The sequence below is a fragment of the Martes martes genome, assembly GCF_963455335.1.
Source record: "Martes martes genome assembly, chromosome: 8".
In the NCBI taxonomy this organism is placed as follows: domain Eukaryota; kingdom Metazoa; phylum Chordata; class Mammalia; order Carnivora; family Mustelidae; genus Martes; species Martes martes.
Window position 1 is genome coordinate 137,007,800 of NC_137895.1, and position 18,925 is coordinate 137,026,724.

The 18,925-nt window shown below is 41.9% G+C and overlaps 1 protein-coding gene across 2 annotated transcripts in view; it reads left to right on the plus strand.

Moving 5' to 3' along the window:
• The window catches only part of PRKCQ (protein kinase C theta), a 177,252-nt gene that overhangs the window by 136,371 nt on the left and 21,956 nt on the right, over window positions 1-18,925 (plus strand). For both annotated transcript variants that reach the window (XM_080812404.1, XM_080812405.1), the window contains exons 13-15: window positions 1,261-1,352; window positions 2,869-2,931; window positions 17,271-17,409. In XM_080812404.1, the coding sequence (XP_080668530.1) occupies window positions 1,261-1,352; window positions 2,869-2,931; window positions 17,271-17,409 (294 nt within the window). The remainder of the gene's footprint in view (window positions 1-1,260; window positions 1,353-2,868; window positions 2,932-17,270; window positions 17,410-18,925) is intronic.

Consider the following 18,925-nt stretch of genomic DNA (forward strand, 5'->3'; position numbering starts at 1 on the left):
TAGAAGTCCATACAGTACTTAAAAGAATAAGAGGTAAAGGAAAGATGTGCTGTTGATAAAGCAGATGTGTGAAGATTGGACAAATGATTAATCTCAAGTTTCGTGTGAAATAACAATGTTAAGTTAGGACTTCTATCCGCAGAGAATTTCAGCCTGTCCATAATGGAGAGGGCTCCATTTGAAGATATATGGAACCAGTAAACTAGATCAGGGGTCCACTTTAGAAAAAGCAGGACAACACCTGAACTATTGAGATAATAGCCCCAGTATTTAGTTTCCCAGTAGAAATGTCAGGCTGTACGTCACTGTCAGACCAGAACACCATCACCTCATATGCCCCAGGGCCTTGGTTAGTCTCACGTCAAAACTCAAAGGTTAATTCTGTTAAAAAATCACCCAAGTGAGACTTTCAGGAGCAAATTCATGCACAGACATGTTAAATGTCTTCACACTTCAAGGATGACTAATTCTGTGGTTCATGAGGACACTCAGAATCGAGATGCTCAAAATGCCATAAAAGTACTTATTGGAGAAGTATGGTCTCACACAGTAGGGGGAACTCAGGCTCATTGAAATTGTACTCACGTCTGATACTCTAACCACAACCTGAAGACCAACTCAGCCTTGCTTTGGATGGCCACCATTCAAAGGGACCAGCCCTAGTACCGTGCATGGTGTCTTCGGTTAGGAACAGCGAGCTGGCTCATTCGCTGTGACTCACAAGTGAAATCAGGACTGGAAAGAAGACTCTACTTAATCATAAGGTTCCTGAAGGCAGGACAGTGTTTCGTCTCTCGTGGCTGAGGCAAGAACACACATCCCCCACTCAGAACTACCAGCTGAGTGTTGGATGCATACTTCCAAGCCCTAAACCTGGAATTGGAGCCCCAAACTGTATTCTTTTTACCATCCTACACACCATCAATTTCAGTACTTCTACAGTCTAAGTGCCCAACACCATCCCGCTGCTGGGTGGGGAAGTCCGGGGGGACCCTCCTTCAGGCTGTGACCCACCTGCTGAGTCATAGCAGCAAGTATCCCAGCAAATGTTACATGTACACGTATGCCTCCCCTATGCCCCAAGCTTCTTGGTGTTCAGAAACGCTATACATCAGCTAAGTTACTGGGACCATCTTTTTATATGTGATCTCAAGGCAGAATTGGTTTCCCTGAAATAATCTAAATCCATTTAAAAAGTGTCCTTGTTTTCTTATTTTTTTAAAAAAAAGCTGAAATTTGGAATGGTTTGTTTTTCTCTAGGAAAACCTCTTTTTTGTGATGGAGTATCTCAATGGAGGGGACTTAATGTACCACATCCAAAGCTGCCACAAGTTTGATCTTTCCAGAGCAACGTAAGAGCCTTCTGAAGGGTTTGGGGTTTTTCCACTGTTCTTGTCAGGTACCGAGTACTTACTCTACCCACAGAATATTCCTCCCATGTGGCATTTTTCCTGTTGCCTCACTCAGCATGCCACTATCCCAGGTCAGAGCAACTGCCTGGGGATATATCAGACAAGGTAACGTTCCCAGTTCGTGAAGTTTAAATTGGAGTCCGTTTGGTTTCCTTTGTGTTTTGAAATCATCAACTTGGTTTCTTCAGAAGCTGCCCCAATACATCATGCTTCTAGATAATCTAAACACAGAAGCAAACATTTGCCCCTTGAAAAGAAGTAGTCAGGTGAAACACAGCTTTAAAAGGTGGTCATGGGGATGAAGCTTTAACTAAAGCTTTTAACTAAGGCTTTAACTAATGGGGAGCTCTATGTGAAGGCATAAATCAACTGGCTCCGGGGACATGAGTATTACGAAACCAGAAGAGGCATTTACTCCTTGAGAATATATCTTCACCTTTTCTGGCATCAAGTGAAAATGGGCAGACTGCATTTACCAGGTGGTAACGCAGCCGAGTCCCACAGAAACCCCTGGTACTCTTCCTCCCGTGGGCCCTGTTTCCTCAATAATAAAACCACTGTGACATTCAGAAAAAGAGAAAACTGTGCCATGAGCCTCACTTAAAAATATGGGTACACACTAGCTTTCTTTGCCTGGTGTTCTGTAATCTTTCACTCACCCCTAATGAGCACTTTGAGTGGTTTAGGCTGAGCTGGACTGAAAAATGGACCGGTCCCACCAGCTCCTACAGAAACCCCTGGGTGAAATGACTTTTTGTCAAAGCCAGTGCCTAGCATGCCACTAAGCTCATCACCTCCAGGAACCATCAGCAAAGTGCCCAGAGATAATTTTATGGGATTTCTGCGAAGCAGAAAAATCATCAAGTAGTTTTCATGCTAAAGGATTCTCAACGTGCCTTTCTCATACCTCTGGAAGGCATGAAAGCCATCAGAGACATGCGTCTGCCGTGCTCTGAATGCCTCCCAGGTGCCGGTCATCACTGGAGATGGAGAACAGCATCTCACTCCCATCTTCCAATATCCCTTCCTTTACCTCTCGAGCTACATTTCTTGCCCATAAACAACACAGATCTATGTGGAATGACCCTACATGTAGGTCTAAGGGCACTAAGCATAGTTTAAAATAAAAGGGAAAATTATTTTCTTGTACTACTTACACTATTATGTTTAGTGTCCATGGGTGTTTTATTAGGAAAAAAAAAAAAAAAGACGGTTGGAACATCATAGCTTAAAGTATAAGAATAAGCACTAGGTGCAGATAAGACTAAATTCCGGCTTTATTTCATCCTCTCAGGGCTGGGGTGGCACATCCAGAATGGATGCCGTCTCCCTTTTTTTTAGGACTGAACAAAATTATGTACAGGAGTTGTGTGTACACACTGAGAATATATAAAATGGGGATTTTCTTTTGTTCTATTAATGCAACCATATTCCACTTTGATTTTCCTTCCCTCAGGTTCTATGCTGCTGAAATCATTCTCGGTCTGCAGTTCCTTCATTCCAAAGGAATTGTGTACAGGTAAAGTTTACTCTTTGGAAACACATACTGAGAAATCTGGATTTCCCTGTCCAGTTAACTGAATCACCGTGGTGAGGGGAAAGGGCCAGGGTACTTTTGTGGAAGGAAGTTCTATGCCCATGGGGAGGACAATCAACTCAGGAACTCCAGTCTCAAAAGCAGTAAGGTTCTGACCTCATTTTGTTCTTTGTTCTGATCGTTACAATTATTGTCCCTCGCATGTCCACTTTTCTCATCTCCTTCCATTACCCTGATTTCTCTTTGGCATCTTATTGTGGCTTTCTCTCTGCCTCCTTCCTATCTCTTCGTTTTGCGTGGGTCAGCTAGAAATGCTTATCGAATCTTCTCCTCCTGGGTAGGAAAGGAGGGGAATGCTTCCTTGAACATTCAAATGTACCTGTGGGAACATATCTGCCTATACCTGAAAGAAGTGCATAGAAAGCCACACGTGTACCCTCCTTCCTGAATGCATGTCCGTCCAAAATGTCTCTATCATACACCATCTTTTCACATCCTTCTTCGAGGAAAGCTGTTTTGCTTTAGTCTCCTTAACCTCTCTTCTCAAAATATAGTTTGACACTTATTTAACATAGAAATCCTCCAAAGCTTAGTTTTCTGGTTTCTGACACACTGCAGACCAAGGGAAAAAATAAGACTTAAAAAAAGAGCTAGACAGGAGGCCGGCTGAGCTGCTGGATGATGGCCCAGCAAGCACAGTGAGAGGGGTGTGTTGACTCTGACATAAAAGGAAGATGTGAGACAACTAAAAGGCCCTGGGAGAGTGAGATTATGTGATCTCCTGTAGCAAGTGTTCGTAACACTGACCTGGAGTCATCAGTAAGGTTCAGTGGTAAGAGGGGGTCCAAGACAACAGCTTAGGAAAAGCCTGAACTCACCTCCTCCCATAGACACACAAATCTACTCCAACATATGGAGTAACAATTCCACCTGAAGAACTGAGGGCCAACTAGACATCATCTCAGCAAAGTAGAGAGGCACAGTAATGATGGGAGCCCAACACTACCAACTTCTGAGGGAGGGATGGCGCTGAGGAGGGCCATGCAGACTTGCCCACCTGGAGGAATAGTGGTTTAAAGGGCAACTAGACTCTAAGTGAAGGAAACCCATTTACTATTCCTACTAATGTCCACCAACCAGTGGGGGGAGCTGCTGAAACTCTCCCTGAAATCAGAGGTGCTGGGAAGAGCCACTGTTTAAGCTCCCCTTGTACTTTGATAGTGCAGAGAGGAGCAGAGGCCAGGCCCTCTAGCCAAGCTGCTGCTTCTGGGAGCCCCAGGGTGCCAGCCTACAGCAGCTCCATCCATCCCCCTAAGGCAACTCCCACCCCTGACTGCCCCACCTCCAGCCATCTCACTAGGGCTGCTCCAGTATGTACATATTAGGACACTTCTAGACAGCACCCACTATGGCTCCGGCTGTCTAGCCATGGCAGCACAAATGCAAAGCACTCTAGGACACCCCTAGGCCATGCCTACCCCAGCTCCAGCCACCCACCAGGGTAAACTGATATAAGTTGCCCTAGGATGTACCAGCCTACGTTCACTTCAGCTCCAGCCATCCTGCCAGGGCACCTGGTATGTGTAGCATGCTGGCCCATCCCCATCCAGCTCCAGCTACCCCACCAGGACAACCTCAATGTGGAGTGTCCCAGGAACTCCCAGGCTGCACCCAGTTTAGCTCCAGCCACCCTGTCAGGGAAGCCATAATGCAGAATGCCCCAAGACCCTTTAGCCTATACTTGCATCAGCTCCAACCATCCCTCCAAGAAGTCCCCTGCACAGAGCACCCCAGGCATACACAGTCTATACAGAGGACATTCCTACATAAAGTCATTCCTTCAAGACTAGGGGAAGTAACTTTATCCCCTAATTCATAGAAATAAACAGAAAAAGTCAAAGTGAGAATAATATGTTCCAAGCTAAAGAACAAGACAAAACTTCAGAAAAAGAACTACATAAAATAGAGATAGCAATCTAACTGACAGAGAGTTCAAAGTAATGGTCATAAAGATACCCACCAGACTTGAGAGAAAAGTGGATGAACTCAGTGAAAATTCAACAGACAGAAAATACAAAAAAGAGCCAGTGGAATAAAGAATGCAATGGCAGAAATGAAAATTACACTAGAATGAATCAATACTAGAGGATGTAGAAGAACAGATCAGCATGTGAAAAACAGGGTATAGAAAGCGTGGAAGCTGAACAGCGAAAAGAAAAGAGAACTTTGAAAATTAGCATGGGTGTCTCTGGGTGGCTCAGTCAGTTAAGCATCCAACTCTTGGTTTCAGCTCAGGTCCTTATCTTATGGGTCATGAGATCGAGCCCCGTGTTGGGCTCTGTGCTCAGCAGGTAGTCTTCTTGAAGATTCTCTCACTCTGCTCCTCCCCCCACTCACTCTCTCTAAAATAAATAAATCTTTTTAAAAAATTAGCATAGGTTAAGGGACCTCTGTGACAACATCAAGTATACTAACACTAGTATTAGAAGAGAAGAGAAAAAAGGGTGGAAAATTTATTTGAAGACATAATAGCTGAAAATTTCCCTAACCTAAGGAAAGAAAGAGCCATCCAGGTTCAGGAAGCACAGAATCCAAAACAAGATGAACTCAAGAGGTCCACACCAAGACACAGACACATGAAAAAATGTTCATCATCACTAGTCATCAGGGAGATTCAAATCAAAACCACATTGAGATACCACCTTACACCAGTTAGAATGGCTAAAATTAGCAAGACAGGAAACAGCATGTGTTGAAGAGGATGTGGAGAAAGGGGAACCCTCTTACACTATTGGTGGGAATGCAAGTTGGTGCAGCCACTTTGGAGAACAGTGTGGAGATTCCTCAAGAAATTAAAAATAGAGCTTCCCTATGACTCTGCAATTGCACTACTGGGTATTTACCCCAAAGATACAGATGTAGTGAAAAGAAGGGCCATCTGTACCCCAATGTTTATAGCAGCAATGGCCATGGTCGCCAAACTGTGGAAAGAACCAAGATGCCCTTCAACGGACGAATGGATAAGAAAGATGTGGTCCATATACACATGGAGTATTATGCCTCCATCAGGAAGGATGAATACCCAACTTTTGTAGCAACATGGATGGGACTGGAAGAGATTACGCCGAGTGAAATAAGTCAAGCAGAGAGAGTCAAGTATCATATGGTTTCACTTATTTGCGGACCATAACAAATAACACGGAGGACATGGGGAGATGGAGAGGAGAAAGGAGTTGAGGGAAATTGGAAGGGGAGGTGAACCATGAGAGACTATGGACTCTGAAAAACAACCTGAGGGTTTTGAAGGGGCGGAGGGTGGGAGGTTGGGGGAACCAGGTGGTGGGTATTGGGGAGGGCACGTACTGCATGGAGCACTGGGTGTGGTGCAAAAACAATGAATACTGTTACGCTGAAATTTTTTTTAAAAGTCAAAAAAAAAAAAAAAACTAATGTAAATTTAAAAAATGTAAATTAAAAAAAAAAGAAATTAACGATAAGGAGAATCTTAAAAGAGGCAAGAGAAAAACAAGTAGTTATGTTTAAGTGAAATTCCATAAGGCAGATACTCTGAAGGCAAGAAGGCATGATATATTCAAAGTGCTGAAAGGAAGAAAACTGTAACCAAGAATACTCTACCCAGCAAGGTTATCATTCAGAACTGAAGAAGACAAAGAATTTCCCTGGCAAAGGTTAAAAGATTTCATCACCACCAAACCAGCCTTATAAGAAATTTAAAAGGACTACTTTAAGCAGAAAAGAAGGGCCTTGAAGAAAATTATGAAAGGAAAAAAAAAATCACTGGTAAAAGTAAATAGAGAAAATCACTTGTAAACCTAGTATGAAGGTTAAAATGTAAAATCAATTATATGTACAAAAATTCTTAGATTCACTATATAAAAGTATACATAAAATAAAATATCATAGAGTTCCTGGGTGGCTCAGTTGGTTAAGCAGCTGCCTTCCGCTCAGGTCATGATCCTGGAGTCCCAGGATCGAGTCCCACCACAGGGACTCTAACCCTCCCCCCCTCACATTCTCATTCTTTCTAAAATAAGTAAATAAAATCTTTTTTAAAAAATAGAACATTAAAAATATATAACATGGAGGGGGAGACTAAGAATGTAGTCTGAACTTAAGTGACCATCAAGCTAGTATAGACTGCTATGTACTCAGGATGCATTTTTACATCTATAATAGATAACAAAAAATAAAAAGGAACTCAAGCATAACACTAAAGGAAGTCACCAGTCATAAGGGAGGAGAGCAAGAGGAGAACAGAGAACTACAAAACAACCAGAAAACAATTAACAAAGTAGTGATAAATCCAAACTTATCAATAATCACTTTAAACGTAAACAGACTAATGCTCTGGTCTAGACATAGATGACTGAGTAGATTAAAGAACAAGACCCAATTATATGCTGCCTACAAGAGACTTCAGATATAAAGACACAGAGAAAGTAAAGGTGTGGAAAAACATAATCCATGCAAATGGAAGAAAAAAACTATAGTGATATTGTATCAGACGGAATCAGGTTTAAACCAAAGGCTGTAACAAGAGACAGAGGCAAGCATTACATAATTATAAAGGAACTGATCCAACAAAAGGACATAAAAATTATAAATATGTATCAACACAGGAGCATCTAACATAGGAAGTGAATATTGACAGACATAAAGGGAGAAATTAACTACAATGCAATAATAGGGGATTTTAACACCCTGCCTACATCAACAGACCGAACATCCAGGCAGAAAATCAATAAGGAAACAGTGGTTTTAAATAGATTAGAGTACATGAACTGAACAGATATACACAGAACATTCTACCTGAAAACAGTAGAATAAACATTCTTTTCAAGTGCACGTAGGACATTTTCCAGGATAGATCATGGGTTAGCCCACAAAACAAGTCTCAATAAATTCAAGAATAGTGAAATCTTACTAAACATCTTTTCCAACCACAGCAATATGAAACTAGAACTCAGAAGAAAAAAAAACCTGGAAAAAACACAGACACATGAAGGGTAAACATTCTACTCAACAGCCAGTGGGTAGATGAAGAAGTCAAGAAGGAAATCAAATATACTTGGAGACAAATGAACCTGGAAACACAGCGGTTCAATATCTTTCGGACACAGGAAAAGCTGTCAGTGAGATTTATAAGGATACAGGCCCACCTCAAGAAAGAAGTCTCTCAAATAAACAATCTAAATTTAAACCAAAGAGAACAAGAAAAAGAAGAAACAAAGCCCCAGTTTATGGGAAATAATAAAGTTCAGAGCAAAAATAAATGAAATAGAGACAAAAAAAAAAAAACTAGAAAAGATCAGTGGATCTAAGAGGTGGATCTTTAAAAAGATAAAATCAGCAGAACTTTTGTCATAGTTATCACAAAGAGAGAGAGAGAGAGAGAACCCCAAATAATATCAGAAATGAAAGAGAAGTTACAACTGATGGCACAGAAATATACAGGGTTATAAGGGACTATAAAAAATTATATGCCAACAAATTGGGACAACCTAGAAGTGGATAAATTCCTACAAATATACAATCTTTCCAAGACTGAATCAAGAGGAAAGAAAATCTGAACTGATTACTAGTAACAAAATTGAATAAGTAAAAAGAAAAAAAATCAAATTCAACAATACATTAAAAGAGTCATTCACCATGACCGAATAGGATTTATTCTAGGGATGCAAGGATGGTTAAATACCAGCTAATCGGGGCGCCTGGGTGGCTCAGTGGGTTAAAGCCTCTGCCTTCAGCTCGGGTCATGGCCCCGGGGTCCTGGGATCGAGCCCCACGTCGGGCTCTCTGCTCGGCGGGAGGCCTGCTTCCCTCTCTCTCTGCCTGCCTCTCTGCCTACTTGTGAGCTCTGTCAAATAAATAAATAAAAATTTTTTTAAAAAGTTTAAATGCCAGCTAATCAAGGTGAATACACTACACTGACAAAACGAAAAATAAAAATCATATCATCTCAACAGATGTAGCAAAAGCATTGATTAAATTCAACATCCTTTTATGATAAAAACTCTCAAGATGGGTTTAGAGTGATCACCACACATCAACATAACGGAGGCCACACACGACAAACCCACAGGTAACCTTATATGCAGTGGTGAAAAACTGAGAGCCTTTCTTCTAAGATCATGAACAAGACAAGAATGTCCATTCATGCCACTTTTATTCAATAGTATTGGAAGCAGACAGGAAAAAGAAACAGAAAGCCATATTGGTTAAAGAAAGAAAAAGAAAAAGAAAAACTCATTTGTTGAGGACATGACACTATATAGAGAAAACCCTCAAGATTCCAGAAAAAAAAAAAACTACTAGAATAAATGAATTCAGTGAACTTGCAAATACAAAATTAATATATAGAACCTGCTGCTGCATTTTTATATACTAATAATGAAGTATCAGAAAGAGAAATCAAGGAAACAACCCCATTTACATCAAAAAAATACATAGGAATAAATTTAACCAAGGACATGAAAGCTATGTACATTGAAAACTAACACACTAATGAAAGAAATTGAAGACAAAACAAATAAAAGGAAAGATACTTGCTGCTCATGGTTTGGAAGAACACTGTTAAGATGTCCAGACTACACAAAGCAATCTGCAGATTCATTGCAATCCATATCAAAATTCCAGTGACATTTTTCACAGAACTAGAATAAAAACCTTAAAATTTTTATGGAACCACAGAAGACCCCAAATGGCCAAAACATTCTTGAGAAAGAAAATTAAAGCTGGATGTATCAAGTTTCATGATCTCAAACTCTACTACAAAGCTATAGTAATCAAAACAGTATGGTAGTATGGTATTAGCACCAAAGCAGACACACAGGTCTGTGGAATAGGGTAGAAAGCTCAGAAATAAGCCCATGCATAAATGACCAACTAATCTACGACAAAGAAAGCAAGAACATAGGATAGTGTCTTCAGTAACTAGTGTGGGGAAAACTGGTCAGCTACATGCAAAAGAATGAAACTGGACCACCATACACAAAAATTAACTCAAAATGGATTAAACATTTGAATTTAAGAGTAGGAACCATAAGACTCCTAGAAGAAAACATAGGAAGTAAAGCTCTTTGACACCAATCTTAATGATGTTTTCTAGATCTGACTCCAAAGGCAAGGGAAACAAAAGCAAAAAGAAACTATTGGGACTATATCAAATTAAGCAGCTTTTTCACAGCAAGGAAGCTATCGACAAAACAAAGAAAACCTACTGAATGGAAGAAGATATTTACAAATAATATATGCATTAAGGGGTTAATATCCAAAATATATAAAGAACTCCTACAGCACCAAAAAATAATCTGATTGAGGTGGGTAGAGTACATGAATAAACATCTTTACAAAGAACACATGACCAAGAGACACAAAAAGGTGCTCAACACCCATAATCATCAGGGACATGAAAATCAAAACCACAATGAGACATCACCTGACACCTGTCAGAATGGCTAAAATCAAAAAGACAAGAAGTAACAAGTGTTGGTGAGGCTTTGAAGAAAAGGGAAGCCTCACACACTGTTGGTGCATGTAGCCACCGGGGAAAACAGTATGAGGGTTTCTAAAATAATTAAAAATATAAATACCATATCACCCAGTATTACCACTTCTAGTATGTACCCAAAGAAAACAAAAAACACTGATTTGAAAAGTTATATGCAACCATGTTTATTGCAGCATCATTTACAGTGGCCAAGCTACCGAGGCAACATGAGTGTCCATTGATAGAGGAATAAATGAAAAAGATGTGGTATAAATATACAATGGAGTATTACTCAGCCATATAAAAGAATAAAATCTTGCCATTCACAACAACGTGAATGGATCCAGAAGGTATTATGCTAAGTGAAATGGGTCAGACATAAAAAGACAAATACCATATGAATTCACTTATATGTGGAATCTAAAAACCAAAAAAAACAGAGACAGACTCACAAAGAGAAGCAGGTTCTTAAATACAGAGAACAAACTTCTGATTGCCAGAGGGTAGGGCAGTGGGGGGACAGGCGAAATAAGTAGATACTGAGAGGTACCAACTTCCAGCTATAAAGTAAATAAACCACTGGGATGAAAATTACAGCACGGGGGGTATGGTCAACAATCTTGCGGAAGTGTTGTACGGTGACAGATCCTGACTACACTTGTGGTGAGCATAGCATAAGGTGTGTAAGTGTCGAATCACTGTATTGTACACCTGAAAGATACCATATGTCAACGATACTTCAACAGAAGAAAGGTTAAATAATGTGCTACACTGAGTGTTGAAGGCAGCAAACTGTGTATTTCACAACGCAGAAGCGTTCCATTAGAGATGGTCAGTACTGAGATGCTCACAGGGGAGGCTGAAAGTTCACTTCGAGAAACCTCTCCATCCCCAGAGGGCACAGTCCCAGGAGAGTTGTCCTACGTAGAATCCCAGAACACAGTCTTAGAGGAGGTTTGCAAGTCATTCTCCTTAAGCAGTCTCTTCAGCAACCTTTGGATATATGGTGGGTTTTTTGGTCTGTCTACAAAATATTATATTAAAAAGCTGTTTTATGTAATTTCTTTATCTCCAGGAAATTGAAAATTGAAAACCCTGATCAGAATCTATGGGTTGTTGGTTTATTTTTTTTTTCCTCTTTACACTTGTGATGCCAGCAATACATATAAAAATATACCGGCACGGGAGCACTCAGTAGCTTGTGTAGGATAGATGAATTGGAGCAAGGAAAAAATAAGATTGGAAAGAGAGAGGTCTTAGAGCTCAAAGGAACCTCTTGAGAGAAAAGCCCACATGCCCCAGTACAGTGTGCTTCTCCACAATACAATGCTTTTCTCTACCATTTCATCATATAAATTGACACTCAGAACAAAAAGACCCATAGTCCTTAATTGTCTTTAATATCACAAACTATATCCAGTTGAGGGCCCTTCCTATGTCTGTGTATGAGAAGTGGTGTTTTCTATGGCTTTTTATGCACCAGTAAGAGAATATTGGGTTAATTTAGTAGCGTATTCACTGAAGTTGTAGAGAATGCTTGAAAGACACCATCAAGGAGAGGTCATCTAGCAAGTACATGAGAAGGAGACTGCTTGCATTAAAAACCATTCAACTCCCCATGTGTAACTTTACTGACTTAAACTGTCCTTTCGGCAACTGAATCAACCCGGGGATTCTATTAATTTCTTCCTTCTTCTGGCCACTTGGGTTTATGATTTCTGGGTTTGTTCACAAAAGAGGTATATTAGTTTTGAAGTGTTGCTATAGCATTACCACACCCTTGATGGCTCAAACAGAAGTTTATTCCCTCACACTTCTGGAGTCCAGAAGTCCCAAACCAAGCTGATGGCACAGCCACCCTACTCCCCAGATCTCTTGAGGGGAATGCTTCCTTGTCCCTTCTGGGGTCCGGTGGCTCGGGCGCTCCTTGGCTTTAGACAGCATCCTTCCTGTGTGCCTCTGTCTCCCCACAGCCTTGTCTCCTTGGACCTCTTCTGTCTTCCTTGTAGTCTCTTAGGAGGATACTTGGCCACCTGGATAACCCAAGATGATCTCATTCCAAGATCCTTCATTACATCTGCAAAGACCCTTTTCCCAAAGAAGGTCTCATTCACAAGGTTCTAGGGGTGAACATATGAACTTATTTGGGGGGGCCACCCTTCAACCCACTATAGCTGGTGATATCGACAGACCAACCCCAGAATGGGCAGCCCTTCGTTAAGCATTGCAGTGTGCACAAAACCTACTGAACTCCCAATCCCTGGATACCTAATGACATCACTTCCTGGGTTATTTTATTTTATATGTTTTGGAGAGAAAGTATAAGTACATGATAAGACACTTAAAAAAAAAAGTCTGAGTGGTTAAGATGCTAATTAAAAGTGTCAACAAGAAGAAAAATTGTGTCCTCAGAATTAGGGGAGGGTTTGCCCAAAAAAATTTCTATCAGAAAGGGGATTTTTTTAAGAGGAGGAGAGACTTTGAAAATGGAAGTGATTCCAGAAAAGGCACAGAAACAGAAGTAAGGGGGTCAAGCAAGGAACATTAAACAAATGGGTCCAGTTTTATTGGAAAGGCTGAGGCTAAGCAGTCCCAAGAATTGGGGCTGAGAAAAGGAGAGAAGCAGTTGCCAACATCATCTTTTAACCCTGTTGGTGTTGTAAAAGTAGGGGCATCTTAAAGGATGCCTCGGCCATGGTTTGGGTTAAATGTGAAAATGAGAAGCTGGAAAATATGCAGACACAGAAAGAAGAATCTAGAATCTCCAGTCTTAGAACTATTAGAACTGAAAAGCACCTTAGATGAGATCTTATCCATGAGAACACTGGCCTAACCTCTATATTTAAAGCCACTTACAAATGCTTTCACATGGATTACCTCATTCAGTGCCCACAAAGGTCCTGTGGGATAAGCAAGGCAGACATCATTGTACCCATTTTCCAGATAAATCACCGTGGGCTTAGAGGGGATGTGGCTTGGCTGAGCTGGTGTTCTGTAAGGGATATGTGATGAGTAAATAGCTGATGTGCCTACGAATGCTTTGGCCTTTGGGTTCTGTGGCATTTCCAGTTAGCCCTCCTCTGCCCTCATTCCTTACCCTCATGGAGGTTTGTCTCTGGACCCACAGACTTCTGGACCTTTCGCATTCTAACTTAATCTCTCAAAACATCAATGACCCTTTCTCTGTCAACCCCTAACACTTGGTTCACCTTAGAGGGTGGAATGAAAATCAAACATTATGCTCATTTTCGTAGCCTGAGGCCCAGAGAGCATTTATGTTTAGGATTTATTAAAATTCACCCTTGTAATCACAGGAGACTCGGGATCTCAGCAAGTTCAGTTCAATGAGAAAGACTAGGTAAGCTTGGTTTAGAGGATGTAGAAGAGAAGGCCTGGGTTTACACCCTAGCCCACTGACTGTATGGGCTGGGATAAAGCCTATAGTCCTTAAGAGTCTTGCTTTCAATCAGAAAAATGTGAATAAAAATGAGAATTCCAAATCAAAGGGCGGTTGGGAGAATCAAATGATAAAAAAGCACCTGAGAGCAAGAAAATCCAATACAAATATTAGACACAATGTTCATTGTCCTCAGGACCTACATATAGCACTGCAGCTGGATATCTGGCTCTCTAGTGATGACCCCCAAACCATCCTTCAGCCAGTTTCTAGGAACATGTGTACATGGCTGTAAGTGATGTAAATATGTTCCGTATAGCAGAAACCCAAAATGAGACCAATATTGCATAGAGCACATAAATTAATGATGTACTATATGTTGGCTAATTGAAGTAAAAAAAAATAAGCTAATACGTGGAAAAAATATTGCGTAGAGTGCAGATTAGAAAATGAATCTGCAGTTTTAGCATGAGGAGTAAAATAGGACCTATACTTGGATTTATTGGAATTCAAAAATCACAATGAAAGTGAACTTAATTAAAATTAAGGGATAGGAAGGCAGAAGACCCAAGGACAGACATATTGGACAGACATGCTAGTCCTGATTGAAAGTGTGACAGCATTTGAGTTAGGGAGAGAGAGAGAAACAGAACCAATAGGGGTGTGAACATGAGATACATACTGACATGTGTCCTGGGGATGCCCCAGCCACCCAGCCAGAAGGGAACAGTCTGTGATGCCCTGGTTTATGGAGATTATGGACCAAGCTAGCCCAGATGGACGCTCTAGGGACATCTGCTAATCGTGTCACTCCACCAAAACACAGCTGCATTCCATGCTCACTCTCTCTGGCTAATTTACTCCAGCAGAAGGTGGAGAGAGCAATGGAAGGGGACAGTACTTGGGACTTCGTTGCAACTCATAATTGCTGGTGGCGAGCCAATTCCTGGTGGGTGACGGTCCATTCAGCAAACATTTATTGAATGCTCTGTACATGGTACCCTCCTGCCAGAGCGGTCACAGTAGAGCAAGCAGCAAACAATACAGATTTCCACTCTCACAAAGCTCGCAGTTTAATGGGAAGCAAAGAAAACAGCGATCAGAACTTGAGGCTAACAGGAATATCGAAGACCACTCAAACGTTTGCTTAAGTGAAATCGCCACTTCCTTGAGAAGCTGGAACTGAGCATGCAGACCCGTCAGAAACCAGAGTAGCTTCTCGCTCATCACTGTCTCTTTGGGTTTACAGAGGCTCTGCCTCTGCTCTTGACCAAGCCACTTCATTTTTCTCCTCTAACCGGTCTTCTGTTCTTATAAGGCCATGCTAGAGGACATCCATCAGCAACCCTAAGTACCACACTTCTAACCGAGACACATTGGTGCTGCCTTCTCACAGCCCCAACATCCCCAAAGAGAAAACCTGAATGATCCAGTGGAGTCCCATCATCTGAGGTGGAGGGGACAGGGCTACTTGTAAGGCCCTTTGGGAGCCGAATCTTTGAGGAGAAAATGCTGAGCAAATTGTCTAAGAGGAGGTACAGAAAAGAGTAAACCGAGAGCTGTTCCTATGTTCTCTCAAGCCACCTCTGCTAATAAGACCATGGTAGCCACCACCAGCCCCACACCCTCAACTTAGGTTTCAGAAAGTTCAGAAATCGAAGGGAAGAAGACATAAAGGAAAAGAAAGCTGGATGTTCAAGAGCAAACTAGAATTCATAAGCTGCCATCAACTAAAAAAAAAAGTTTAAAGCAAGTGATGTCAAGACACTTGAATGATCTTTAAAACATCAGTTTCATGGGTCCAGGGTGAGAAGAAGCTGGCATAATGGCAGTTTATGTAGGAAAAGAAAAAGACACCGGGAGGTTTTAGTTTATAGTAAGCTCACTGTTAACCACTACTGTGACCGAGTGTCAGGACACAGCAGGGCAACAGGGAGGGAGCAGGGAGGCTCGAGCGGGGAGGGGCAAGCGTGTCAGGACAGAAGGTAGCGATGCCACCGTCATTGGCACAATGTGATTATACATCTGGAGGATACTGGTTCCAGTCTCAGCACAAAGTTTTAAGAAGGAAATTGATAAATTCAAGCTATTCGGAGGGCAGAGACCAGAAAGCTGAGGCATCTGAACACCAGGCTATCTGAGGAACAAAATTCTTGACCTTGGTGAAGAAAAGACAAGACAAAACTTGAGGTCGCTTTCCAAATATTCATGGATAGCAATAATGTACTAGTGTAATCACAGGGAGGCATGGTTTGTTTGTTTTTTGTTTTTTTTTTAATATTATCAGTCACATTTACTTAAAAATGGACTGGGTGCTCTATCAGGATACTGGTTCTCTAAGGAAAGAGGAATTTATTGACATGGTTTCTGGCATCAGATGGATTCTGGCTCTAGAATTATTCTTAGTTAGGAGTAGCCTTCCTCACTCAGTCTCGGTGCAATATAATTTATCCAGAAAGAAACAGAAATACTTGGAAAATTGCACAAAATGAGTGTGTGTTTCAAGCCTTTCTTCCCTCGCCATGGAAAAAAGACGCTGGGATAAAGAGCCTCAGATCCGTGTCTTGCCTATTTTATTATATCGAGCCATACTCCTTGGTCAATCAGAAAAAGGGATCAGAAACCAGCCATTCCCTTGAAAAGTCAATGCTCTCTACACCACTATCTTTTGCACAAGTAGACAGCTGTATGAGTTGTGTAGCATTAAATATCACCCTATGTCAAGCACATCCCCAACAACACACCCCTGAGGGTGTTTCGTCGCTGGCTGTTTCCTTACATCTCAGTATTGTTTCTTTTTTTAAGATTTTATTTATTTATTTGACAGAGAGACAGATCACAAGTAGGCAGAGAGGCAGGCAGAGAGAGAGGAGGGGAAGCAGGTTCCCTGCAGAGCAGAGAGCCCAAGGCGGGACTCGATCCCAGGACCCTGAGATCATGACCCGAGCCGAAGGCAGAGGCTTTAACCCACTGAGCCACCCAGGCGCCCCTCAGTATTGTTTCTTGAAGGCACCTTAAAACCGAAGGACGCTACCCTGGAGAGATCCCATTTTACCCATCCCACCACCCATGCAGCCATCCATACAGAGTTCTGGAGATGCACCAAGTGCTTCCCTGGGCATGGGGGATACAAAAGTCTGTCAGAGTCAGACCTGAGAAAGCTGACCTGGGCCAAGAAGGGCCAGGGGAAGTCCCAAACACAAGTCAAGGAGGAAACACCAAGGAAAAGCCAGTGAGCCCAGGGGCAGAGCTGTAGATGGAAGAACGGGGCTGGAAGGGAAGAGGAGGACCAGCAAGGCATGCGCTTCTGATGATCTCAGGCTGTGATGGGACAAATAACTGCCCCTCATGAGGCGATTCTATTTTAACAAAAAATGTATTGAAGTGAGATTTTGCTTTGCTTCTGTGTTTCAGAGACTTGAAGCTCGATAACATCCTGTTAGACAGAGATGGACATATCAAAATAGCAGACTTTGGAATGTGCAAGGAGAACATGTTAGGAGATGCCAAGACAAACACTTTCTGCGGAACCCCGGACTACATTGCCCCGGAGGTAGGGACGTGCTGCCTGAAGGGTGTGCATGGGCGCCGGCCCAACTCCACATGTTCCGAGCACCTCTGCTCCTTCCTCCTGGGCGGGGGGGGGGGGGGGGGGGGGGGGGTGGAAATCAAAAGATTTTGATAGTTTGTCTCGGGATTGGTCTTTGTTTTTCTGAGTATTTCGTACATGCAGTTGCACACAGGGCCTCCGTTATTTCATTATTTATTATTATTTATTTTTTATTATTTATTATTTATTTATTTATTATTTATTCTGTTATCGTTGAATGGGAGGTGGTGCTCATGTTGACTAGGTAGTCTGAGTCTTGAATGGCTCTGCATGTCCTCCTCGGTTGTGGCCCCTCCCACTGCAGCCTTAAACCGTATTCCCTCCACTCCGACCACCCAGAGGAAACAAGAAGAACCAGGTGGTCACCGAGCAGGCTCATAAGCGTCCACCTGAATCAGTCCAGTGGTTTCAGCTTGGGACCAGAAACACCTCAACTGTGGTTTCTGAGCTGCCGCTGTGTGACCACGGAGAGATTGCTGCGGTCTGCTAGACCCACAGCCCCTTTTCTCAGGAGGATACTTATGGCCCCGCTTACTCTTAGTGTAAAATGGAAGAACCTACGAAAGTTTAAAAAAGGGGGGGAAGCTCGTATTCTGAGCCCTTAGAAGAATGGCAGTTTCTCAGAAGGCCACCGACAATCCTACTCTACTCACGTCCCCCTCCCCTTGTCACGGAGTCCTCCCCCACGGCTGATCCAGGGAGGCTAGAACCCCCTTTGCACTTGGCCCGTCTCATAGCACAACACTCACCTTCACTGTTCTTTTTAAATCTCAATCTCCCTGCACTACCAGATGATTGTTCTAAAGTCAGACTATTTATTTTGCAATCATTATAGATTAACAAGAAGTTGCACAAATAGTATACACATGCGACCTATGTATACCTTTCCCCCAGTTTCCTCCAATGGTTACATCTTCCATAATGGTGCTACAAGACCAAGACCGGGGATGGATATGGGTATAACGTGTATCCAGTTCTATACCGTTTTCATCACATGGTTTTTATCCCGTGTGTACATGAGTGTACATTACTCACATTTACATCCACAGACCGAGCATAGGGGTTGGCACATTAAGTTGCTAATAAAATAGCTTTGGGAGGAATGAATGAATGAGTATTGATGTGTAAAATGTTGGATAGTGATGGCCTTCTGATTTCCTGGGTCAAAAATTAGCAAATCTGTCATTGCTCACGTAATTTTGGCACCCTGAGTCTAAGAAATATGTGGTTTTGTCCTGTGCTTATTTGGTTTTTAATTTTAACTGAACCTTGTTTAAATGCAAAATTGGCCTCTGGGCAACAAGAAATTATAGCTTTTAACTTTCCTGTCTGCAGATGTCTTATGCCAGATCCTTTCCCTCATTCCGTTTCCAGAATTTAGCATCTTCTCTCTCATGACTTCTCTCTTTGCAAATTCAGTCTCTCTCCTCTTCCAGCATCCTTGTCTCCACACTATTCC